At 38.6% G+C, this 26,263-nt stretch overlaps 1 protein-coding gene across 1 annotated transcript; it reads left to right on the forward strand.

Moving 5' to 3' along the window:
• Window positions 1–1,132: 1,132 nt before the first annotated feature.
• On the forward strand, window positions 1,133–17,993 carry INHBA (inhibin subunit beta A). The gene is made up of 2 exons (XM_061586123.1): window positions 1,133–1,937; window positions 16,157–17,993. Exons 1-2 carry the CDS (start codon window positions 1,550–1,552, stop codon window positions 17,029–17,031), a joined length of 1,263 nt encoding a protein of 420 aa, XP_061442107.1. The 5' UTR covers window positions 1,133–1,549; the 3' UTR covers window positions 17,032–17,993.
• Window positions 17,994–26,263: the final 8,270 nt, after the last annotated feature.

A 26,263-nucleotide genomic window follows, 5' to 3' on the forward strand; every position in this document is an offset into this window, starting at 1 on the left:
TGTTATGTTTACCCTGCTTCCACTGAATTGAGATGCTTAGTTATCATATAAGAAACCGTAAACATGTAAGATGATGAAGTGTTGGGGCAGAATGATATGGTTTATGCCTGAATGAACTAAAAACTCACATTAAGATTACATGCATTACGTGGAAGAAAAACAAATCTGAGTCCCCAAATCCAATTCCTTATTTGAGCAAAGCATGACAATGAATTTGGAATACCAATATCAGTCTCTCGAAATCAACATAAAACTACAGCAATTAATGTTAGTCCATTTTCTTTAGAGAAAGATAACAATTTTTAAAATACGCTATCGCAGACTTGCAATATATGCTACTGTAAAATACACCTTCCATTAAATCAGGAGCCTTCAGAAGGTGGAGCTTGAAGGAAAATGTTGAGTTTTGTGACCGTGATCATCTTTTACTCAGCTTTTACTGAGGCAAAATTCTCAACAGCAACAATCATGAATTTGCCTCAAGTTGCTACAACTGAAAAAGGACTTTCAGGTTTGGCAATACTGCATAGATTTGGCAGTGCTGCGTAATTCACAACCTATTTGTTGGTGACCTTTGCAAAGACCTGTGGCACAGAGCTTGGGAGCAGAACACACATAGGATCTGCTTGGGCCTTTTAGTGCCTTTCTGGTTTCTGCAGTTCTGAAATACAGAGCGTACTATAAGGCCCCCAAACAAAAGTTTTGTTTCGCCTTCTTCAGATTCCCTGGCAGCATTGATAATTCAACAGCATCTAAAGTCTGGACAAGTGGGATCTGTTGTCTACTCCATTCAGAATACAATAAGGTCTTTCCTCTATAGCACTTCCTCAGAGACTTCTTTTGGCATGGCCCATAACTCATAAGAAGATATTTTAAAGGTTTTTGCTTTTACCTTTTAATTTCATCCTCACACTGTTCTGTTAACCTGAGGTACTCTGAAGAAGCTAAGAAGCGAAGCAAAAATGTCAAGGCTGCAAGAAAAGGAAAGGGAAGAAAAACACTGGGCAAATGTTAGAAAAGAAAAAGAGATTTAAAAGCAGAGGTGGGTCGGGCAGAAAACATGAGTGGTGATATATAAACGAGAGGTGTGTGTGTTAGAGTGCAGTGAGCATAAGGAAGGCAGCCTGTCAGAATCCTCCCCCTTCCTAATCATAGCTTTTACTCACAGACAAAATTCCCTCCCTCTCTCATTCACTCACTCACTTTAGGCCAATCCGTCCTCCTCCCTCTCTCTCTCTCTCTCTCTCTCTTTTCTCATTCTGTCTCTCTCTCTCTCTCTCTCTTCTGTGTTTCTCTCTCCCACTCTGAGACAGAGTCAGTAGTCTCACTGACAGTCACAAACATCTATAGCACTTACTGAATTCAGAGAAGAACCTGCAAACAAAACTTCACAGGAAACTTTTTGTTCTTGTTCCAGAGAATCTGCTGAAGAGGAAGAAAAGAAGAAGGAAGGGAGGGGGAAAACACCAACAAACAGTGTGTGAAGTGGTGTTGGGAGAAGAAAAGCAGTGCCTTTTAAAAGGGAATCACAACAACTTTTGCTGCCAGGATGCCTTTGCTTCTGAAGAGAGGATTTTTGTTGGTGCTTTGCTGGATTATAGTGAGGAGTTCCCCGACCCCAGGATCTGAGGGGCACAGTTCAGTCACCGTTTGTCCATCATGTGCCCTTGCCACACTCTCAAAGGATGTGCCCAGCTCCCAGACTGAGATGGTGGAAGCAGTAAAGAAGCACATACTGAACATGTTGCACTTGAGGGACAGACCTAACATCACTCAGCCAGTGCCCAAAGCTGCACTTTTAAATGCTATCAAGAAACTTCATGTGGGGAAAGTGAGAGAGGATGGCTATGTGGAAATAGAGGATGACATTGGAAGAAGAACAGAAATGAATGAACTTGTGGAGCAAACTTCGGAGATCATAACGTTTGCAGAATCAGGTGGGTGCTATGGATGGCAGAGGGTGGGGGTGGGGACTCAACTTGAACAGGTCTCAGCCAGAATTGCAATTAACTTTCCTTTTCTTTGCCACAGTAATACTCTCTGTGAGGTTGCAGGTTGAGAGAAAGGAAAGAGTGAAAGCATGATGGAATTTGTGTCACTAGAATATAGCCTTGGCTTCAGACGAGTTGCTTACACTTACTAAATGCAACCAGCCAAGAAGTGGGAAGCTGTATATCAATCTTAGGCTGAAATTTTGAGTAAGTGGGTTTTTCTTCTGAGTACGTTTATGAAAAGAACAGATGAACACTAGATATATTGAGGGTGATGATGATTAAAAATGAAAAACAGAGGCAGGCAATTCGATATACTCTGGGCAAAGGAAGATAGCTAAAATCAGTTTCTGAACCACCCACTGTGATGCCTGTGAAGTTGAGAATATATATATATTTAAATGTTACTCAATTAACAGTAAATATTCAGGGCAACCAAAGTGTTAACAGCTTCTGTCAGAAAACCTGAGTAGTAACTGGGGCAAATAGTTGTGGACAATCCAAATTGTAATGCTGACTTTTGCACACTGGGGGGGGGAAGGACAGCAGGGGGGAGAGATGGTGTTCCTAGGAACTTCTTGCCAAAGAATGCAACCTTGATAAGGTGCACTTTAAAAATAAAAGATATTGCCATATAGATTCTCATTCAGTGGCTGCTCACAACTATGGCGTGATACACAGAGAATTATTTAATTCACCATTAAACAATAATGTTAACCCTGGTACTTCACATCTATGTGTTTGTGTCTCTGTGTGTATTTCTATATGCATTGTGTGTGTGCGCGCGCGTGCGCACATTGTCTATACCAATAGTTATTTCAGCTACACAGATTCGAAACTGCTACTGAAAACTTTCCAGAAATTGTGTTGCCTGGTTAAAGCATTTTTTCCTGTTGCCAAGACAGCTTGCAAGGAATGTCATTGTTTTGCTTGGTACAGCATATGGTAGGCAGAGTATGCACAGGCACACTGAGCATTTTTGTTTAAAAGTTTGCTGCAGCAATATAAACAATTAAGACAACTCTCAGAGTTTCCAGTCCTGAAAACCTGTTGACTCAGATGTTCTGTTTGCAGAAAAAGACATGCAGAGAAGCCTGCATGGTTTTAAGAGCAGACATTCCTGCTGCTAACTGCATGAGTTCAAACAATACAAGGAGCCCTGGTGGTTGATGTCCTTGTCACTGTAGACCTTATCATATCAGTTATTTGGCTGGGAAGGGAGTAATGCAAAAATAAAAAGGCACAGTCTCCATTTCAAAAGGTGAATAGAATGTCTTACTCCTTATGATCATTAGGAGGTACTTGTGGCTCTACTGATCAAAGGAGTGAACATTCAGAAGCAAAGAAATTGCTAGCCCATCTGATGGGCAGACGTAGCATCCAGTTTACCACAGCTCTTTCTCTAGTATGAGGGAAAATACACATGGAATGAACTGTGGTTTCAAGACACTGTGTGAGTTCCAGCAGTTTCCGCTGTTTCTGCTTAAACTAGGCTCCAAAGGCAACTGTGACACGCTTTAACTGTGACACCCAGTCTAATTGGCTTACAGAGTCACATGATTAATATTAGCTGTGCCATTGCCCAGAAAGTGGCCAATAGTCCAGCTACTCATTTTTTCAGCGACAAGCTAGCAAATATTCAAATCACCTCAGCTTGAATTTTGTAGAAAGATTGGTTCCTGTTGTCAGTAGAGCACACAAGGGATCAATATATTTTGGGCTTTCTTGCCCCATTTATATACCTACTTCAGCCCACTTGAAAGCTCTTCTCTGAGTACTGAACACAAAATGTGTAAATGATAGTTTCCCTTTTCATCTACTGTCATCTGATTCTCCCTGACAATTTCTTGGAAACATTATGATATCAATGTCAGGGAAAATGTCGTAGGACTTACTGTTCTTCCACTGCTTGGACCTAACCCTCTTAAGTGCTTTCACTTGTTGAAGGTGGATGTCAGATTCTAAGATAGAGCTGGCATCTTTTTATCAGTCCTATTGAAGTGACAGGAAATCTCTCACTTTGCCTAAGGTCAAGGAAAAAGTCTGTAGAAGGGCAGGGATCCGCTGAGGATCCTGTGGCCAAAACCAATTCTAGGATGTGTTCCAACTCTGTTTGAGTTAAACAGTATGCTATGGGAAATATTTTTCCTTAGTACAATGATATTCACACTGCGGTTCCTCCAAGCAACCATTGTTTAAAAGGGAGGCAGTAGAGAATCTATGCAAATGAATGGGATCACTCTCTTAAGTCTTGTCAACTGGATACTGATGAAAAACAGAAGTAGTCTAAAGTGTTGGTGTTTTCCCCAAGAAAAGGGGCTTGTTCCAATCTACTTGTCTCGTTGCTCTCAGGAATTATGTAGCAATTGTAATCACAAACATTAGAAGAATCATTTTACCTTCTATATCTAGATGTCTTCTAAATACCACATGCAAATCTGATGAATGACAAACGTGTGTGTGCAGATTTCCACTCTGTATTTTGGTCTAACAGAGATTAAAAGGGAAAAAAAACTAAATTTACGATGTGCTCAACGATGCAGGACACACAGTGGGAACAAGGGCTCCAAAGGCTAATACACTGGATTCATTCCAAAACACAGGTGTTCTCTGCTCCAGGTGATCAAGCAAATTGTGAATAGGGCCACTTAAATTCCAGGCAGACCTTTGTGAAACCCATGCCTTTAAATATGGCTAAGAGATTTGCAGTGTTAGGGGAAATGGATTCTAATGAGACATTAAAGTTACAACATTTATAATAACACAGTCAACAAACTATAGTTGAAATTATTTATAAATTTTCATTAGTGAGGCAAAAGAACATAACTAGATTAGTTATGCCACAATTTCAGTAAGTAAGAGCCAAAACCTCTGACTTAAACGGTTTTTTTGGGAAAATAAGAAATACTATTTGTCAAGAATAGCCAGTAATAGTTTATTGATTCAACAGCAAAATTTTGGCCACTATTTCTATAATGTCTAGAGAGCGTATTAGCCAATGTTAGCAGTTGAGTGAACACTTACGTTTGCCAATAGGACTACTAATGAATACTGAACTGCCTGTTTTGCATGTTGTTTGGGTCTGCAGTGTGCTGCTGACAACTTAATGTGTGGTTTTTAAAAAAGATTGTAAATGATAGATACTAATGAACAGAAATGGGTAAGGAGTAGGTAGTATTGAAATTCCAATAATTATGATCAGTCAAGAATGAGTGAAAATTGTGATCTAGGCTTTTATCAGTTATAGCTGATACACCGCCCTGAGAGCTTTCTGCTATAGGGCGGTCTAGAAATGTAATTAAATAAATAAATAAATAAATAAATAGCATGAACCTGAGCAGGTTTGTTCAGAAATAAGTCCCATTGATTTCAGTAGGATTCACTAACTATACATATAAGACTGTAGTCTGTTTTATGTTTCTCTTTTGCTTCATTAAAACTTGCTAGCAAACAAAATAGAGACATCTTTTTAATGAATTAACAGAATAGTACTGGAAGAGGGAAAAAGAATAGTTAAATGAAGTATTTAAAATGACGATTTCATTCATTTTTAAAATCATCTATCTTTCTAGGGGTTCCACTTTTTATTCTGAATCAAATAGCCACAAGAGGGCATACTCCAAAGGCTTTTCTTCCTTCATGCAGGTTAACCTTGCTCCAAGTTTCTTTTTTACTCATTTGGCTCCGCAGCAGAAAGACTGTGGGACTGATCTCTAATTTCTTTGACAATCTTATTTCCCACACTGAGCATAAAATTCATCAGAGTGGTGAACTGCAGGAAGAATGGGATATAACAAAACAGGTCAAGAGAGAAGATAAAGTTGATAGAGCCAGAGGCTAGAAGACAAGATATTTATTAAGGTCAAAGGGGTGTTTTTTAGCAAGACACTGAGAAAGGCGTTTATGATTTGTAGGATGGGCTGAAAGGTTATCATCATCGTCGTCGTCATCCTTTTTCAAAATGATCTTCCTTTGCTTTACATCTTGAATGCCAATATAATTGGAAACCAGTTGCTTTTAACATTAATCTGGTTATTTTTTAAAATCTGATAGAAATAGGAAAGACATTGGTTAATGATGCTGTGGGAACATAACATGCAGGTACTAAGTACCTATGGAAGGAATGTGCATATGTATGCGGCTGAGGGTGGATGCGTGTCCACGTATATGTGAGCATGCCATTGCAGGTATACATGTGAAGCCATGGGTGCTTGAAATTGCTTCAGATTGCCAAGAAGCTCCATTTAGGAGTTTTGCTTCACTGTTGGCAATTACTTGATTACTACTGGGAAGGTATTTTACCTCAAGTGAGCTAGGCTTGCAACTCCAAAGTTTTTTGTTCTGTTGTAAAAACCAGACAATTTCTTTGATCATCAAGCAGCTCTTGCATGGGACACTCATTCACATTAATTATTAGCTTATGATACAGTGCAATTACGATCCTGACTAGAGATCTAGAGCCCTCTTGTCCTGTAGACCTGAGGGAGAAAGGTGAGGCCTGAGCTTAGGTCACTTGTCTTCCCATTTTTGCCTCAGCTGCCATCCTCAGTTGTCTTCTCTGAAAGCACAACAAACCCTGTGGTACTGGAAGCCGAGGTAAAATGAAGCCCAGTGTTGATGCTATTGCTGCCGCTTTCCAAGCAGGGTTTCTCATATACCTGTAAGTGAGAAACCCAGGGCAACTGAAGCTTGGCCCAAGGTTTGCCTTCATTCCCCCGTGGCAGATTTGGACCTGCTAGTCTATATCATTTCTTCCTGGGCCTCACTGTCCCCTTCATCTTCCAGATCCTGAGAAGGCCCTTGTACATTTAAGGAGGAATTTCACCAGTAGTGATCACCCCATGATATTGTTGCTATGATAAAATGCATGTGTGTCAGGAGTGAGGCAGTGGCAGTCACTGGAGGCAACAGAAAAATGGGAAGACAATAGCAATGTGAGTGAATGGGAACCAGACAGTGGCGGGGCAGGGACTCACAGGCCACCTTTGAGAAGAATCAGGACTCTAAATAAATGCATGAACACATGCATAATTGGGTGTGTGACTCTGTTCTTTGAAGCAGGTTCTTTGAATTGCTCCCTTCTTCCTTAGCTTTGTATAATACGAAAGAAGTGTGACTCACCCAAGTTTCTGAGTTGCCGATTCGTAAACAAGTCTCTTTTACGATAGTAATTTAAGTTAGTTGATAAGATTTAGACAGAAGGAGGCTAGCTCGTTAAAAACGTTTTTAAAAGAGAAAGAAAAAAAGTCTTGCTTACTTTCAGCACAGCCTGTTGGAAATCCAGACTCTGTCTTCCGCTGCTAGAAATGCCTTCTTATCTCAGGGGTATTCCTGATCAAATCTAGCAATCTACAGCTCGACGGAGTTCCGTGGATAATCTCTTCGGTTCCCCTTTTATCTTGGAGAACATTTACGCCAGTCAAAAATTCCTCTTGACTGGCTTTTAACTGAAATAAGCTTCCTCTGAGATAGAGCTCACTCAGAGACGACCACCAGCCAGCACTCCTTCCGGGAAGTCTCAGCAGTGTCTAAGATACAGAGTTCCTGATATAAAGTTATTCACACTTGTCCCATATAGTAGGAAGGCTTCTCTCAACTAATTTAAGGGTGCAGTCCTAAACATACTAACTAGGGAGTAATCCCCTTTGAACACAATGGGGCTTACTTACAAGTAAACATGCAGAGGATTGTGCTGTTAGTTTCATTAATTTCAGTGGGTGGGAACTAGAGATTCCATGAGTGGAATTCCGGTAGCAGACCTTCCTGCTCATAGAACCGGTGTGTGTATGTTGTGGATTCCCTCTTCCCACTGCAGCCTTCTTGCACTCCCTCCTGGAGGGTCGAAGAACCTGCAGGAACAGTATAGGAGGTGGTGAAGGAGGCTGCTGGAGGAAGGAGGAAAATGACAAATATCCTTCCTTCTCCTTCCAAGAGTGAGAGCCTCCACTGGATTGCCAGCCTGCCTACAAATGGAAATAATACTTCTATGAACAGAAAGAACAATTTCTCTGGATCCAAGCCAGTGAGACTTAAATGAGAGAGACTTTTCTAGACTGGGGTCAAAAATCATTCTAGTGAAGTAGTGAAGGAAGTGTCATGTGAATTAATCATTCTCCTGTATAAGCTACAGAATAGGATATTTTTTGCTGTGATGTAATTATGTGGTGTTTCCAAGTAGGAATAATATGCCCGTTCAGCTTCTCTGCTGTGGTCTCCATTAAAACGCACCACAACCAAGACTTGCCTCTCTTTCACATGATAAAGAAGGGATGAGAATAATATTTAGGTAGCCTGACTAGAAGGATGCAAGAATTCTTAGATATTACAAATTATTTCAGGATAGGACAAGATGAGGTGGATGGGAAATGAGAGGAACTGCTTTCTAAAAAACAGAAATCATGGTGAGAGTCAAAAGTCTGAGAACCACAGAAAATGCTTCAATCCAGGTTTTAATAATAATAATAAATTTAATTTTTGTGTCGCCTATCTGGCCGAAGCCACTCTAGGCGACGTACATATTAAAATTCAATTTCTACTTTGCTATTGGGCTTTCCTTTTAGCTATGCCATTGGTGAGCTGCTGCATAATATTTTAATCCATTCCAGGTGCAGGATATTTAAATGCTGGTTGGACAACTCAAACTTTTGTGTGCATAATGCCTCCTATGAACCTGTATGATGAAGTGACATACATTAACAATTGATCATTCATAGAAGTTGTCTGTCCACCATATGTCTTTATTTACATCCTATTTCTTTAGAACCATGCATGCTGATGGAGTTTGGCTCCCAGGAACATTAAAGAAGCCAAATGTTCATGTTTGCTCAGAAACATTTATAACATAGCTGACACTGGCTACTTGCATTAGAGAGCTAAGCAAACTCAGCAAGCTGCAGGAAAACAATATTTTCTCTCCTTCTCAAACTCTAGTATGACTATGAAATAGAACTCAGGGTGGGATTTTGTAGATGGAAGATGGGACCTCGCTCTCAGTCACTCCCACTGAATCCTATGGAAGCAAGTACATGGATTGCAATTGGCAACAGTGTTGGGGAAGGCAAAATCTATTCCCTAGGCTAGGGAAACTGGAGTCATCAAGGGCAGAAGAGTTTACTTCCTCCCTATTAGTTATTAGAGAAGGATGAAAGTTTCTCTCAGTTTCTAATTTTTCCAGTGTTAAGTTCAGTTTGCCTCATTTCCAAATCATTGACATTTGTTAAAAAATCATGAAAAATTATCATTTTTGTGCACATTTCAGCAAATATATATATATATATATATATATATTATATGCAGTTTTGGCTAATATACAGATTTTTGAAAGCAGTCCCCCCAAATCTAATACATTGTGTATGTAATTTCACTAATGTAAGAATTTTTATGCAGGCTTTCCCCTAATATATGCAGTTTTGTACACATTTTATCTTCTGATTGTATTTTGTTTTGTTTTTTGTAGGCTATATATGTTTTTGTGATTTTAGTATATGATGTATGTATTTTATCCATGCTGTTTGCCGCCCTGAGAGCTATTTGCTATGGGTGGGATATAAATGTAACAAAATAAATAAATAAATAAATTTTTGGTTGCAGAACTGCATTGCAAAATTTGGATAAGTGTGAATTCCGAAGGATAAGGGCCAGTCCTTGGAACTGTTCTGAACAGTCATTTATCAGTAGCTCCTATTCCATTATAAGAAACTATATATTAATCACACATATTTCATTCTCTCCTGGGGAATGAGATGCGGAGCTAAGGAAAGGGTGCCTTTGAATCAGAGCTTGGAAGTAATTTGTTAGGAAAAATAAATGACTTGTAATTTGTTACTTGTCTGAGGAATGAATGGGTAATTAATTTACATTTTGTTTATAATAGGAGGAGGAATAATTTTATTACTTTTGAGGTACCATTGTAATGTTTCCAGCATTGCTTTGGGGCATTACTAGGGGGAAATCTTCTGCTCCTCTGATTCATGGATGAGAATCATGTGCCTCAAACTGGGCTTCTCTTCCCTTGTGCTCTTTGCATGTTCAGGAGGCGAGGTGTTTACAGAGGGTGTTTAGGAAGGAGATGGAGAGCGAGATGGGGCGGAGTAGAGAGAAAAAATGTTTTAAAAATGGACGGTAGTGGAGAAGAATGGAATGGAGGCAGAAGGGAGCCAGAGGGCAGGGATGTGGATGGAGGAGGAGGAGGAAGCAGCCGCAGAATGAGATGAAGAATTGTGGAGGTGAGAGACGACGTGTTTGTGTGTTAATACTGTGTTTGCACTTGGTGTGTAAAGCAGCCTCGACCATCCTCCCTGGCTGAGCTTGGAAAAGTTACTTTTTTGAACTACAACTCCCATCAGCCCAATCCAGTGGCCATGCTGCCTGGGGCTGATGGGAGTTGTAGTTCAAAAAAGTAACTTTTCCAAGCTCTGCTCCCTGGCTGCTTTGCTGCATTTGCAGTGCTTTAACTTTTTTACACCCCAGGGGAAAATGTTTGCTTGGGTGGGTATGCCTTAGTTGGTGGCAGGGCAGGATCCAGGAGGTGGTAGTGACAGAGATTACACTTGCTGGCTGAGAGAGAAAGTGTGTGGAGGGGTTGCACTTGTTTTGACACATGAAGCTCTGAGCAGTGTCCTCTGGCTCCCTCCCCGCTTTCCTTACAGCAGAGAGACCACAACTGCTATCTTGTGGATAAAATATTTATTCTACTACCCTCTGTGTGTGTGTTTATTTTTGATGTGTTTTAGGCTACTTAGGTGTGCAGCAGCCAAGGCCAGCACCTTGTAAGCACTCTAGGTGTTTTTTAAAGTAACTTAACTGTAATTGTAGTGATTACTTTTGAGTAATGGTAAAGTAATCAATTCCCTTCAGAACAATTGTAATTGCAATGGTAATTTCCCTTTTTGGGGCCATGTAATAGTAATTGTAATTTATTCCTGTTAAAACTAATCTTCCAAGCTCTGCTTTGAATGCAGTTGAACTATTTATATAATGTGTGCACACGTGTATGTGACTGTGTGTGTGTGTGTGTGTGTGTCAGTCAGACTTTTATTGTTTGTAGCTCATGCCCATTACAATGTATCTTTAAAAAGCCCATAAACTAAGACAATCTGATAGTAACTTAAACATAAATTTTCAGAAATGTATATAGATATACCAGATGTGGCTGAACTACAACTCCCATTATCCCTGGCCATTCACCATGCTTGTTGGGGCTGATGGGAGTTATTATTAATTATTAGTTATTTTTATTCACAAAAGTGAACCCAAAGAGATTTACAGGCAATAGCTGTAGTTCAGCAACATCTTGATGGTCAAACTTTCCCTACACCTGAGATAGATAAATAGACAGTAAACTTTTCAGGTAAACTCTTTAGGTAGAAACAAAATTGCTCCCATTTTTTTTAGTTCTTCGACTGTTTTAAAATGTATTAGATATTCTTTCATAGTCTTATAATTTATACCTTACTTTCTTTTAAACAACTAAGGCCAAATTTAGAAGAACACTTCATATCTGAGATTGAAGGTTTCCATAGAAAATTACAGGAATGCAACAAAACACGAGGAAAGAAACACAGCCCGTAGAATGTATACCACAGATGCAATTTCTTTTTTAACAAAAATAAATAAATTTAATACCTGCATGAAGTGACTGGGGGCCGTCACCAGGAGCTGTGGGTTACATTGTCATAATATGTAGATCAGTGATTCTCAAATGGTGAGCCCAGGCACACTGGTGCGCCCTAAGAGGTGGCTAGGTGTGCCTCAAATATTATGAAAGTATATTTTTAAAATGAGAAGAAACCCATTTGTATAGGGTAAGTAATAGTTTTCTATAGTTTAAGTTATTTTTATTCCTAGTTTAAAATATATTAATATATTTTTAATTTTGTACATGAAGTGCGCCAGAATTTTATTTATATGTTTTACAGTGCTCCGTGAACCAAAAAAGTTTGAGAACCACTGATGTAGATAATACACAGTACCACCACTCCTTTCCACCTACAAATAGCCTTCCTTTTTTTTTTTTACAATAATTTTTATTCAAATTTTCATAAAACACAAAACAAAATCATAAAACATTCAAAGACAAAAAACAAAACAAAACAAAAATGATTAAACAAAAAAATAAAATGTTGACTTCCCATTTGTCGCAGATCAAATCAGTTATAGGTCTACAATATATAACAATCCTGTCTCTTAAATTATATTATAAAATCACTTTCCTCCAGTAGTTATCTTAATTAATCATCAAATCTCATAAACATTACTTTATTCTTTCCACAAAAAGTCAAAGAGAGGTTTCAATTCTTTAAGAAATATATCTATCAATTTTTCTCCTAATAAACATGTCGATTAATCCATCTCGTTAATAATAATAATAATCTTATTGTCATAGCCATAGTCCAAATAAACATATCGATTAATCCATCTCATCAAAATCTGTTAGGTCCAATAATTTCAATAGCCATTATTCCATTATCCCTATTAATTCCATCTTCCATCTTCAATAGTCCTGTTAAGTCCAGTAATTTCAGTGTCCAATCTTCCATTATCAGTATTCCATAATAATCTTGCTGTCATAGCCATAGTCATATAATAAGAGTCTGATGGGAATTTCCTCTATCCCAAATATTTTCTTGCCATCCATTCTGAATAAGTTGCTGAAATATTGTTGTAAAGTCATATCTGTGTTCTTCTTTTTTACAAAATGCACTGGCTCATCTCTTGAGAGTTTTTCCATTGTCACATGGCTGCAGTTAATTCCATATATTTTCTCTATATCAAGCTCCATCACGTCATTCCAGTCCAGAAGATTATCCAAGCCATTGATAACTTTATCTCTAATATCTTCATTAATTTCTTCAGAGATAACGTTAAATTCCAAACAGTAGATTTTATTTCTAATATCCATAAACTCCAGATCTTTTTCCAATTCCACATTTGTTCCAATCTCCAGGGCTTGTATCTTCCCTTTATTTTTTCTTTTCTCATCTCTGATCTCATTCTCCTCTCTCACAGGATCCCCTATTCCTTTAAGCTCCTGCGTCATTTTGCTCAGTTCAATTTTCAGCTCCTTACTGCCCTGTCGCAGGGTTTGTTTCATTATCTCAATCTCATCCATTATTTTCTGAAACATAATTACTTCCAGATTCTCAGCCACTTTCTTGATTGCCATTTTTAAAACCACGAAAACAAAACAAAACAAAAATAAAGAAGAACCACTTCTTATTTCAGCAACAATTGGGTTAATATTCCAGGCTTGATGACATCACAGTATAAACAGAGCAGCCTGCCTTATCTCTCTATGTTCAAGAATGCAAAACAAATTTAGTTCCCAGCATCAAAACAGTTAGTGGCGTCGTGAAGAAGCAGATGCGTCAAAATAAAATAGACCAAAAAGAGAATAGTCCCAGACAATATAATGTTCCTCGGAATAGAAATCCCTCTTCTGTTTATATCTTTAGAATGCACTTCCAGGACAGCTTTTTGCAATAGAAACAGAGATAAGCTGTTAATTTCGTGAATAACAGAGAAGAGTTATAGCTCACCCAGAAGTTCTTTAAAGCTGATTCATTTGACAAATCTCTTTTTGCTGCAACAATTTAAACCAAGTAAAAAAAATAATAGAAAGAAGGGTGCTTGCCTGTTAGTCCGTTTTCTCTTTGAAGAAAAGATAAACGTATTGCATTAATCAGATAGAGCTTGTTCGGAAGTCCGTCCGGCATTGCTGGCTGGACCTTTTCTCATAAATTAATGAAATCCAGTCCTCCCAACAAAAACAGGCTTTTGAGGTTGATCTCTACGTTTCTCCCTGCCTGGGAGAAATTTCATCAGTTAAAAAAAAAATGTTCTGACTGATTTATATCTGAATAAGCTTCTTTTGAGGCGGGAGCCCGTCTCAAAAGCAGGCACAAGCGAAGTCACCCTTCCCGGAAGTCCACAAATAGCCTTCCCAATCAGGCTGTGGATGTCCTGGACAACAGTTTTGGGATGGATGAGGGTGAACATGTTAAACTGAATGCTGTGGATTAGGAAATCAGCCAATGTGGCTAGAGATATATTGCCAACCTTGGGTGGGGTGGGATTGCGCTCCTCCTAAAGACCAAGTTTGCAGCTTGGGAGTGCTGCTGGATTTGCTGCTAATGATGGAAGTGCAGGTGACACTGGTATCAAGGAGTGCTTTTTACCAGCTAAAGCTGATAGAGCAGCTGCAACCATATCTATTTTGGTCAGGCCTTGCTGTGGTTACCCATGGACTAGTTATGTCCAAATTTGACTACTCTACATGGGGCTGCCTTTGAAGATGGTTTGGAAACTTCAGCTGGCACAAAGAGCAGCCCTGTGAATACTAATTGTGCACCAATTGCACTGGTAACCAGTGTATTTCTGAGAAAAGTTCAAGTTGCTGGTGTTAATTTTTAAAGCCCTATGTGGTTTGTGACAGGCTTATCTAAAGGACCATCTTCATCTGTATGATCCTGCCTCTTTCTTAAGAGGCCCTCCTCAAATGCTCACAAGTTTGGTCTATTAGGTTGGACCACATAATGGACAAGGCTTTTTTGATGGTGGCCCCATAGTTGTGGAACTCCCAGCCTACGAAACTATAAAAGGTCCCTTCAGTACAGTCCTTCAAAAGTCCCTTTAAACATTCTTCTGTTTCAGTCTGCTTTCCAATGCTTTTTATTTGATTACTTTCTGAGATATGGTGCTTCCTTATGATTCTGGATTCTTCTTTCTTATTATTTTTACCACCCAATTGGATCCAATTGGATCTTTTTTAGTCGGATGTTGCTTGTGAAGGTGATGTCCTAAAAAGCAGAATATAAGAGGAGTAAACAGAAGTTCAATGATGTGATTTATACCAAATGTAATGTTGGGACTTTGGGGCTTTAATTATATCTGCTCCTGTGGAATATGGACATTTGGAAAAATGGGAAGGACTTAATCACATGATCTGCACCAAACAAGCTTGTTTCTTAAGGACCAATGTAGAAGTTATTATAGTATAACCTCTTATTAGCTTGCCCACTGGTGCATCAAGGGTCCTACTAAACATTTATATATTGCTTTTGTTGACTTGGCTGCAACTTTTGACTCAGTTGACAAAAACTGTCTTGGGCACAGATTAATCAATATTAATATGGAGAAGTGTCTTACTGAAAGTACTCCATAGTAATATGATTTCCAGAGTAAGAGTGGGAAGCTGCCTTTCTTTGGCAGATATGATCCCAGTTGAACTGAAGGGTGGAACAATGGTGTTCTCTAGCTCCATTACTCTTCAGTCTTTGTCTTAGTAATGTAATTCTGGGGGATTTTGGTTCAAAGAAAAATCCATCCTCAGTTGTAAGACCTTTGTTCTCTTGTACGCTATTGATATGATCCTACAATCCTATACTTGTGTAAGCTTAAAAGGACGTTATACAAACAAAGTGAGTACTGTGAAAAGTAAAATATAATGATTAACTGTTCAAATTGTGTAGTTGGAGAGCTAGAAAACATTACCATAGTCTGCTGTTGACATTTTATACTGTAAAGATGAGGATAGCGTTGATTGTGGCCATTCTGAATGGCCAAACAAATGCATGTGATGCAGGATTGTCACATCCAAAACTAAATTTGTGAAGTGAAGTTTCATAACTGACACTGTGCATACAACCTGAGAAATTTCTTTGTTCAATTGCCCCTGCCAATGTGATGATCCTTTTCTTTCAGGTGAACATGAACATGCCTGTGCATTCAGGTGTGTATGTGCTTCTTACCTGAAGGCACTCTTAGAATGTGGGGCCAGAGCATGGTAACTTATGTACTAGGTGTGCAAAAAGCACATGTTTAAAATTTCTTAATCTGTGCCCAGGCCAACATTTGCATGCCACCAACCTATGACCTAGAAGGAAGACTAACATGCAACTGTTGCATCTTTAAGGGCTGGCACAAGGATTAAGCAAGGTGTGTGGAATCCTGTACAGGTAAGTGATTTTCCCATGCTCAGCATCTCAACTGTCCTCTATATTTATACCCAATGCCAATGACATCAAAGAAATCAAAGCAGAAAACCAAACCTACTGTTTTAACATAGGCAATGTTAAAATGTCACAGTATCATTTAATTTTTTTTAAAAAAAAGTATTCTGTCATTGCTAATTGGTTTTCCCCATGTCCATATCTTTCTCATTGCAGGTTCTGCCAAGAAAATGCTGCATTTTGAAATTTCCAAGGAAGGCAGTGAACTATCAGTAGTAGCCCAAGCGGATGTGTGGCTCTTTCTCAAAGTCTCTAAAGCCAATCGAAGCAGGACAAAAGTGACCATTCGCCTATACCAGCAGCAGAAACTACTAAAACGCAACTCTCAAGGCATTGAAGATGATGGAGGTTTGAAGGGAGAGAAAGGTGAAATTCTTATCTCTGAAAAAGCAGTGGACACTCGCAAAAGTACTTGGCACATTTTCCCAGTCTCCAGCAGTGTTCAGTGCCTCCTGGATCAAGGAAAGAATTCTCTGGATGTGCGGATTGCTTGTGATCAGTGTCAAGAGACCGGAGCCAGTCTGGTGCTGCTGGGTAAGAGGAAAAAAAAGGAAGGAGATGTAGAAGGGAAAGAGGGAAGTGGAAGCACGGGAGAAGAGGAGAAAGAACAATCACACAGGCCCTTCCTGATGATGCTTGCCAGACATTCAGAGGATCGCCAGCACAGACGGCGGAGGCGGGGTCTTGAGTGTGATGGCAAAGTCAACATCTGCTGCAAGAAGAATTTCTTTGTTAGCTTCAAAGATATTGGCTGGAATGACTGGATCATCGCCCCTCCAGGGTACCATGCCAACTACTGTGAAGGAGACTGCCCCAGCCATATTGCAGGCACATCTGGCTCAACCCTCTCCTTCCACTCCACTGTTATCAACCACTACCGTATGAGAGGCCACAGCCCTTTCTCTAACCTCAAGTCATGTTGTGTACCCACCAAGCTGCGGCCCATGTCTATGCTCTACTATGATGATGGGCAGAATATAATCAAAAAGGACATCCAGAACATGATTGTGGAGGAGTGTGGGTGTTCATAGGTGTATGTGCATGTGGCACACGCATGCTCACATACATGGTTGGGACTGCCTTTCTACGAATGTCAAGAAGGCCATTTAAAAGATATAACATAAGAGGAAAGACCAAGTGGGTCCAGCCTTTCCAAGCAAAACAATCACATTTCTAAACAGAAGCATCCAATGTTGAAAGAATCAGTTAGAGACAAAGGAAAGATGAATGGCATTATTCACCAGGGTTTGAATGAGAAACAAGGGCAAGGGCATTTCCTATCTTTTATGCTCCGTATTTTATTACATTGTCTTTTCACACTCTATCAACAACAAGGGGAGGTACATTTCCCTTACCAGCATTACCTATGCATTCAAGCCCTGACAGAAGCTTGCCTAAAAATGCAGCAATTAGGATGCTGAGTCCAAAATGGTATTAAAATTCCCAGAAAAGCCATGTGTATGAACACTACATTCACTGGCACTTTTGTTCCCATCAGTTTACCAAGGACACAGTGTGTGTGCATGCATGTGTGTGTGCACGTGTGCAGGTTTCTTATGGCATATGCATACATAAAGCACACTTGTGTATATATTTTGGTAAAGGGGACAATATCGCGCAGGTGTACTCACCTTTATCTTCTGCACTATTTTTGCAAAAACAGTTTAAAAAAATTATAAAGAAAGAAAGAAAGAAAGAAAATACAAAGTTACATTTCGTAAAGGTGCTTACGACATTAGAACTATGCAACCAAGTTGGTTTGAAACTGTTTACCTGAGAAAGAAAAAATACCCAGACTTAAAAAAAAATGGAAGTAACATGTTTAATATTTTTCTTCAATGAGAGATACTTGAAAGGAACATGTTTGTCCAGCTACTGGAGCCAAACATTTCTATGTTTTGTAAAAAAAAAAAAAAAAAAAAGAGAGAAAAAGAGAAAAAAGAGATTTTTTTAAAAAAAATTCTTTACTATTTGCACTACAAACAATGTTCAACCTGTCTAATCCTTATTTAACAAGTAATTTGGGGGCGGGCAGTGGGCGGTGGGGAGGGAATGTGGCTAGGGGTGGAAGGGAGTTGAGAGCTGCACTTATTGTGAGCTATACAAGAACTGCTACAGCACACAAAAATAGTTATTTTTATTATAATAATTATTATTTTATACCTTTAAAAATAGATGTGTACACCAAAGACACTTATGTGAGCCTCTAAACAGCCTGTTTTTAGATAGTGTCATTCATAGGTTAGGATCTGGCTTAAAGGGTCATCAGCAAGGCTGGTTGCATTTAGAATGATATAAATGGCTTCTAGATGAACCTGTTCAGTACCTTGAACACAAACCTGAAGTCTAGATCTGGCTGTGCATTTCAAGCACTCCTAAACTATCAAGGGTGTTTTGAATCAAGGTTCTATTTCAAGCCCAACAACAGCTCAGTTGTGAATCCTTCGTATGTACAGCAGCTGTACACTGTTGGAAAACAACTTCTAGTAAGGGGGAATCTATATTTGTAAATGTATGTATATATACAGTTTAAGCACTTCAGGCTACACTTTTAATGTTCTTAAAAACCATGAATGTTTGTGTGCCAAGCACAGTATATTAAATGTCTTTTTCCCAGTGGAGGAAGCCTATTTAAAACCATACCACTGTATATGAAAATAATACAATCTCCAGCATAATCATAGAAAGGTCCAATCTTATTCCAGGTTTGCACCCTTCTTCAGCCCTACATCCCAACCTCACCATAGCAGTATCCAGTAACTCTTGGATAACATAATATTGTACTTAATGTGAGCTGAATGGAGATGGTGCCTGAACACTAATGATTGCACACATTAATTTGAAGGTGTGGAGAACATGCACAAACCGATAGCATGAACGGGAGATTTTGCACATTATCCAATCAACATACATAGTTTCCAAATGATGGATGTACACAAATAGACAATGCCAATCAGGTAATGTACATATTTTCCTATCAAGGTATGTGTTCTTCACTTGGAAACAATGAACGTTGTCTGGGCAATGTACAAGATGTACATGGTGGCTATAAATATTGGGCAATATACAAAATGTGTCTGATCAATACACATTTTTTAACATCCATGTTGATTGTGCAGATTGACTGGACAGTGTGAAATCTCCATGTTTTCAGTATGTGTGTATTCTTCATGGCTTCATACAAATGTGAATAATCACGCTTTTATGTATGTTCACCGGTCAACTCACATTAACCTATCATATGACATTTTAAAAACAGTCATATCTGAAAGAATTCTTAAAGCAAAAGGTTTTGTCAGTGCTGAAAATTTCTGAGGGAATAGGAACCATTGTTTGTGGCAGCCCTGTTTCTGAAATCTTGACCAGTGATGTCAAGGGCACAACTCAAATTGACTTCAGTGGTAGCTAAGATTTTACTCTAGGGGCCAAATGCTGCAAAGCTTTTCTTTCACAAGTAACACTATAAAACCTGATTGCTTTGAAATAATTCCATGCTGGTAAATTTAACTCTACCAGTAAAGCTATGTAGCAGATGCCTACCATGCTATCAGCTTTTGATGAGATCTGCTTAAAGCCCTCCACTGTTTCTGGCACTAGTCAAATAAATTAATTTTATAGCACAGTTAGGCTCCATCTATATTGATGGGGTGACATGTTTGCACCTTGAGGGCAAGAAGGGCAATAAAGCCATGTAGTTAGGGGCGCTTTTTTTGTCAGCCAAAATGCAGCCACCATGACCCAAAGAAGACAATGTCTGTGTGGAAGCCTTTTTTTACACATGAATTGGCTATATTGCCAGTATGAAGATCTGCTGGGGGTGGGGGAAAGAGGACACTGCAATCAGCATGTGGCAATCACAGGTAGTGCTCATTGCATAAGATGCAATGGGCATGGACACTCCAGGAATCACTCGTGAGAAAGCAAGGAGAAGGGGGTGAGAAATAATTAACATTTTGTATCCCATAGATCTAATAAGGGATCAGCATTATTATCATAGGGTGGCCACTCGGCTCATTTGGGAGGAAGGGCGGGTATACATTCAACAAATAATAAAATAATAAATAGATGGTAAGAAAGAGATGCAGCAAAAAGTGCAGCTTTACGATGCACTTGTGGTTCCCTCATTCAGGGTCATAATGTGGTATATTTGTGGTGCCTGCAAACACATTTTGTGAGCTTGTATGTATCAAATAAAGGGGGGGAATTAAGTTTTCAATTGTTCAGTAAATATCAAAGCACTTGCTTATAGTTAAGTCGAATTTATTCCACAATATTTAGCCTACATAGTTCAGCTAATGGGTTATAAATTATGTACGGTTTTTTTAAACGACTTTTTTTACAATTTGAAAAAAACCCTGTTAGATTTCTTGGTTTAATTGGACTACATAAAAATGTAGTCCATAAAAAACAAGGCTTTCAAATTTAAATGATTCACAAGAGTTAAAAAAAAAATTAAAGATATAAACAGGTATTAATGGCAAATGTAGAGAGTGTTCTGAAACTTAAGAAGTGCTTGCTCTTGAAGTGTTGTAGTGAGAGCATTTACTAGTGATTTCAGAAGGCAAATGAATATTGGAAATGAGATTACTGAGCTGATATAATTGTAAATCAAACTGGAAACACTATCAATTTTTTTAGCTTTTTATCTGACCTATTAGTTTTGTGGGTAGTACCCATGGTTGTCAAAAATTAAAGCCCTTCTGAGAGAAGTTAAATTCAAGATTTTCACTGAAGGGTAAATTTCAGCAGATATTTTTCTCATCATAGTGCTTTAGAGATAGCAGTAGACACATGGTGAGAGTTTTTTTTTTCCTTCAGCAAACTCAAATCATAGATAACTCCTCTCAGGGACTAGACCCAGCATCCCTAGCAGTTTCCATGTGAGCAGCTCCAAGGATATGGCTAACAGCGCAATCCTGTTACATACCTACTCAAACATAAGTCCCTGGCTACATGTTTGCCGCCTTAATACATAGTTGAGTAACAAGGGTTCTCTCACAAAGAACAGCTGGAAGGAGAAGTAGCCAATATCAGAGGAAAAGAAAGTGAAGAAGTTGACCCATACAGTGCAATAGTTAGTGTGTTAGCTTTGTGTGGGGGGAAACCCAGGTTTAAATCCCTGCCTAGCTTGCCATGGGCAAATACTATCTCTCAGCCTCAGGTGGTTGTGAGGTTAAGGCTGCAATCCTATGCACACTTACATGGGAATAAATCCTGCTGAACTCAATGGAACTTATTTCTGAGTGTAGGATTGCACAGTAAATGAGATAAGTGTACAAGGTTGTTACAGAAATAATTATCAATAATATCCATAAGGCCACATCCAGTAGTAAGAAACCACTCCTTCACTAGTTTGGCACATTTCTCACTGTATCATTGTCATGGACAACAGCATTGACAATTTCATGCTAGCAAAAACTGTATTCACATTAATTTTGTTTAAAAGGTATTTGGAAAAATCCAGTTCTGCTCCAACTGAATGCATCAGCTCTATTCATGCATCTCCCATAGATACTAGCTAGCTTTGAAAACCAGAGATAATATGTCTCTGTGCTCTACAATCTAATTTATTTATCTTTAATTTCTAAATGGGTAGGAAAAATAAAAGTCTAGATGTGGTAGATGATTTTATAATAAACATGTTGGAAAGAGTGGGAGGTATATAAATTAAGAAGCAATCGTTTCTTATCCCTTTCCAGTAGCGCTCGTACATATGCATATCCTTGTTTCCAACTTTAAAAGGGCTTTCTGTCTTGTGCTACAGTCAGTCATAGGCTTTTGATTTCTAGTTATTCAAAGCAGAGGGAGGTGAAAAAGTACATGGATAAAGAAAATATGAAATTGGTACATTAATCAAGACTGACTGTAGTTCCAGTACAACAACAACGAAAAGAAGATAATTTGTTTTAATTCATTTGGTATGTCCTCAGAGTTTAAATTGCTACCACATTTGACATGTTCTTAAAGGCCAAACAGCCTTGGCAGCAATAGCTCTTTTTAGGTAGCAATGAAACAAAGTCGGATGGGTTTTGTTTTGTTTTTAAATTAAAAGTAATACATTTGTTCAGTATCTGTTGTTAGCATTGCTCAGGTTTTCTCCAGGTCATTGTAAATACACATCCCTGTCTGTTGAGAAAATATAAACATCAGATGCTAATACTTGATAGCATGATAAGTGCATCAGTGTCCTTTGGGTTAGGAAAAATGAATGTATCAGTGTGTGAGATTTACAAAGGCTTGGTGCCTACATAATGCTGTCAAATTTCTAAAGTAGCCTTCACCAACCTGGTGCCCCCAGATATTTCAAACTACAGTTCTTTTGTATAGCATCTCCCTGTCCCTTTCTCTTTTGGAGATAAGCACTGTGGTTAGTTATGGTAGCAAAAAGGCCAGTGCAGATATAATGTTAACCATAGTTAGCTCTGAAATGGAAATGGAGGGACAAATGCCTTTGCTATCCTGCAGGGTGCTCCCAAACTCTAAACCACTGTTCTTCAACCTTGGGTCCCCAGATGTTGGACTTCAACTCCCATCATCCTTGGCCATTGGCTACGTTGGATGGGAATTGTAGTCCAACAACATTTGGAGACCCAAGGTTGAAGAACAGTGTTTTAAAACATGGTTCGGAGATTGAGCAGCACGACACTTACACCAAGTTAAAAGGAAAAACCTTGCAGATACTTATAAATCCCAGAAAAATGTCTGTGACATTAGAACTATGAGTGGCTCAGTCCTGAACCTTTCAAAATGAATGGGTACCTAGCTCTTGACTTCAATAGGAATGGTCCTATGGCACTTCTCTCATTATAGCGCTGAAATACATTAAAAATATATTGAAACCCCAACACTAACTAAATGCCAGTCACTAAATGCCAGTCAGTCAAATATGTCATTTCTAAACTGCTAGGAGATTGGTAACTTCCTTTATTTGCTGGTGATACTTGCCAAATCTTTGTACAAAATGAACATTTTTATCAACCAGGGATTGTTATTCCTCTCCCCCTGACCATCAGCTGTAACTTTAGTTTGGTATTTGTTCCACTGAAGTCAATTGAACCAAATTAAATTTTACAGCAGATCTGTCATGTAGATCATAAGCCAGATTCTGATACCTTCACTTAGATTGAATCTCTTAACTGGCAACTTGTCAGTATCTTTAATGTGCTACTCGGTATAAGAGGCGGCAAGGCCAGAAGCCCTCATGAACGTACTATTTCCTTGAGCAGAAGCAATCTACATTTCTAGCATATCTCATTATTTATTTTTTGATTCAGTGGATTTTTGTTAATTCGCAACTATTTAGTTTTGTATTTAAACTCTTTGAAAGCGGAACTTTGATGATAAAGATATATATGTTTGTATGTGTTTTGTATATACGCACACAGACACACAAACACATATATTCACCCGATCCAACAAAAGCTACGAGTGTGAGAGAGAACTAGTATCTGAGGGAGGGTGGGCCCTCTGGTTTTGATCCTGTGTGAGGTTGCGTCTCTGCCACCTCCATCCTCCACAACTGTGCATCTTACCAGCTTGTTGGCATTGTCAGCCCTTACAACCTCCAATGCATGTATGGACTGAATAAAAGTATTTCCTTTCTCCCCTCCACCCCCAAACAGGTGTTCATAGCGCTAATCATCTGTTTGGTGGAAAAGGGAGAGCCTTGCAGTCTTGCACATAACAGCAGGCATGAAGCCTAATGTGCAGTTCTGCACGAGGACCTCTGGATCGAGGAAATTATATAGTTGTGTATGTCTGTGTGACTGTGTATACAGAGAGACACATGCACACATCATTCAATATATATATATATGTATATTGAAAAAACAAGATGTTATGACATTGTTGGGGATTTTTAAAAATGTTTCGTTTTATGGGTTACATGTTTTTGTTCTTGGCATACTATAAGCAGTGCTTTAACCAATGTCCATTCGGCTAATGTAATTAAAGTTGTTAATTTATATGAGTACATTTCAACTATGTCATTGTTTTCTTAATATTTATTGTGTAGAAGGACTGGTAATTTTTTTATTATTTACAGTATGTTTTAAGAAATAACTGTTTGATATGTTCTCCTTGTTTGTGTTAGAAGTTATTTATTTTCATAGCATTCCGTCTGACATTTTATACCTGGAAGGCATGCAATCTATACTTTGTACAGTTAGCAAGACATTTTCATCAACTCCCAGTAGTTTCTTAAATAAATAAAATACATGTTTGGAAAAATTGTTTTTTTTAAATGTTTTTATATTTTGTGTGTTGGTTTGGCAGGAGTAACTCCATGCACTTACTGTCAGACCAATGAAGTCCTGTTGTATTTGTATGAGGAAAGAGGACTAAATTTCTTCCTGGTTCAAATTAGCTATCCTTCCAAGGAAAGCTACACCAGGGATGTGTTTGCTCTACTTAGAGTCCAGATAGCACAACAGAAAAACAGAAGTGTCGGAAAATGAATCTGGTGGCTCTGCCCCTACAATATAAACAACAAAATTGTAGTAATACAGGTGGCTCTTGGAATTTTGAGTACATTTGGAATGTTCAAAGTGTTTGCGTCAGCAAAGATTTAATGTTCTTGTTCTTTCTTACACTTGTTCTTTCTTACTTTTTCCTAAATAACAACAGCAAAAACCCACAAGTTAAATTAATAAAGGGAGTTTCACCTGTAATTGTCCCTTCGTATATTTCTCTGATGCAGAGACTGGGAAAAGTCTGAATTAGAACATCTAAAAGTGGGAATGAACTGTTCTGATTATCTGGATGCTAAAAGCAGATCAGAAAATGGGCCTTTTTTAAATTATTCACTAATCTACAAGTACATTTGGGCCATCCCTGCCCCATGCATCATTGCATGATTGTTTGCTTGTTTGTCCAGTCCTATGGGATCATTTATATGGAACCATTTTACACTAAGGCTGCATACACACTAGAGGTGGGATAGAAATTTGATTCGGTTCACATTTCAAGCTGAATCTATCAAATTTGCACTTTCTGAAACAATATGAGAACCAAAACACAGCCATTCTGCAAATTTTGCACTTATTCAAATTTTGTAATGTAGTTTACCAACTAAACAATGTTTGCAAACATGCATATGTTAGGGGAAAGTGTACATAAAAATGAATATATGAGTGCAAATTATATATAAACATATGATGCGAAATTGGTTGAAAAAATGTGTACATTATTCAAAAGTGCCTGCAAACATGTGTTTATGAGGAGAAATTCACACTAAAATGCTGGAGAATTTTCATGAGGATTTTTTAAAGTGCAAATTGCTGCAGAAATGTGGAGAGCTGAATATAAGACTGGAAAAATGAGGAATTGACAGATATGAAACTGACAGATATTTCCATCCCTAATACACACAACATTTTATTCAAGAATAAATGGAGACTGAGTACTTGTGCTTCCTATGTAGTCCACGCACAATCTATATCTATTGCATATTTTTGTCCCCGCATAGTGCTTCTTGAGAAACTGATTTCATTCTGAAAACAAAAGCTCATTGCAGATTGATTCTGCATTACCCCATAGTGTGTCCATTTGAAAACAGATGAAAACAGATGTAGGTGGTCCCAGCAATAGGGAGTGTATCCACACCTACCCAATGACATTGTGGGTGGGCATATATCAGTTCCATCCTCATTTACCTGAGCATGTGCATGGAGAAAAATGTATGAATAACCTAATCAAGGGAAGGGTTTTCAAATGTATATCAAGTAACCACACCCAGCCTTGCAGATGGCAGGATCTAGAATCAATCTAGACTGAACTCAGTTGACGATCAGCATGAACTATTCCTGACTGAGAAAAACAACATTTTTGTGCTACAAACTAAATAGTGTGTATGCAGCCTAAGGATCCAATATATATTTATGTTTTGGACAAATAGTAAGTCTGTAAACATGTTTTTGAAACTTGTTGAGCTCTTGTTCAAATCATTTATGGATCTAACAATACAGTCAGCATACAGAGTTGCCTTAAACTGAGTCAGACCATTGGTCTATCTCTAGTCCAGTACTGTATCCTCTGACTGGCGGCAGCTTTCCAAGGTCTCAGATCCAAATCTTCTCCAGCCCTACTACCTGGATTCCCTTCATTTAAAACTGGATATACCAGGAATTGACCCTGAGACTTTATGCATCAATCTATCCATCGATCCATCCATCGATCGATCGATCGATCCATCCGTCCATCCATCCATCTGATGGTTATCTTACACCATCAGCCCACGTGTCCTCAGGGCAGTTTGCAGTCACT

Source organism: Rhineura floridana, chromosome 10, assembly GCF_030035675.1.
Source record: "Rhineura floridana isolate rRhiFlo1 chromosome 10, rRhiFlo1.hap2, whole genome shotgun sequence".
In the NCBI taxonomy this organism is placed as follows: domain Eukaryota; kingdom Metazoa; phylum Chordata; class Lepidosauria; order Squamata; family Rhineuridae; genus Rhineura; species Rhineura floridana.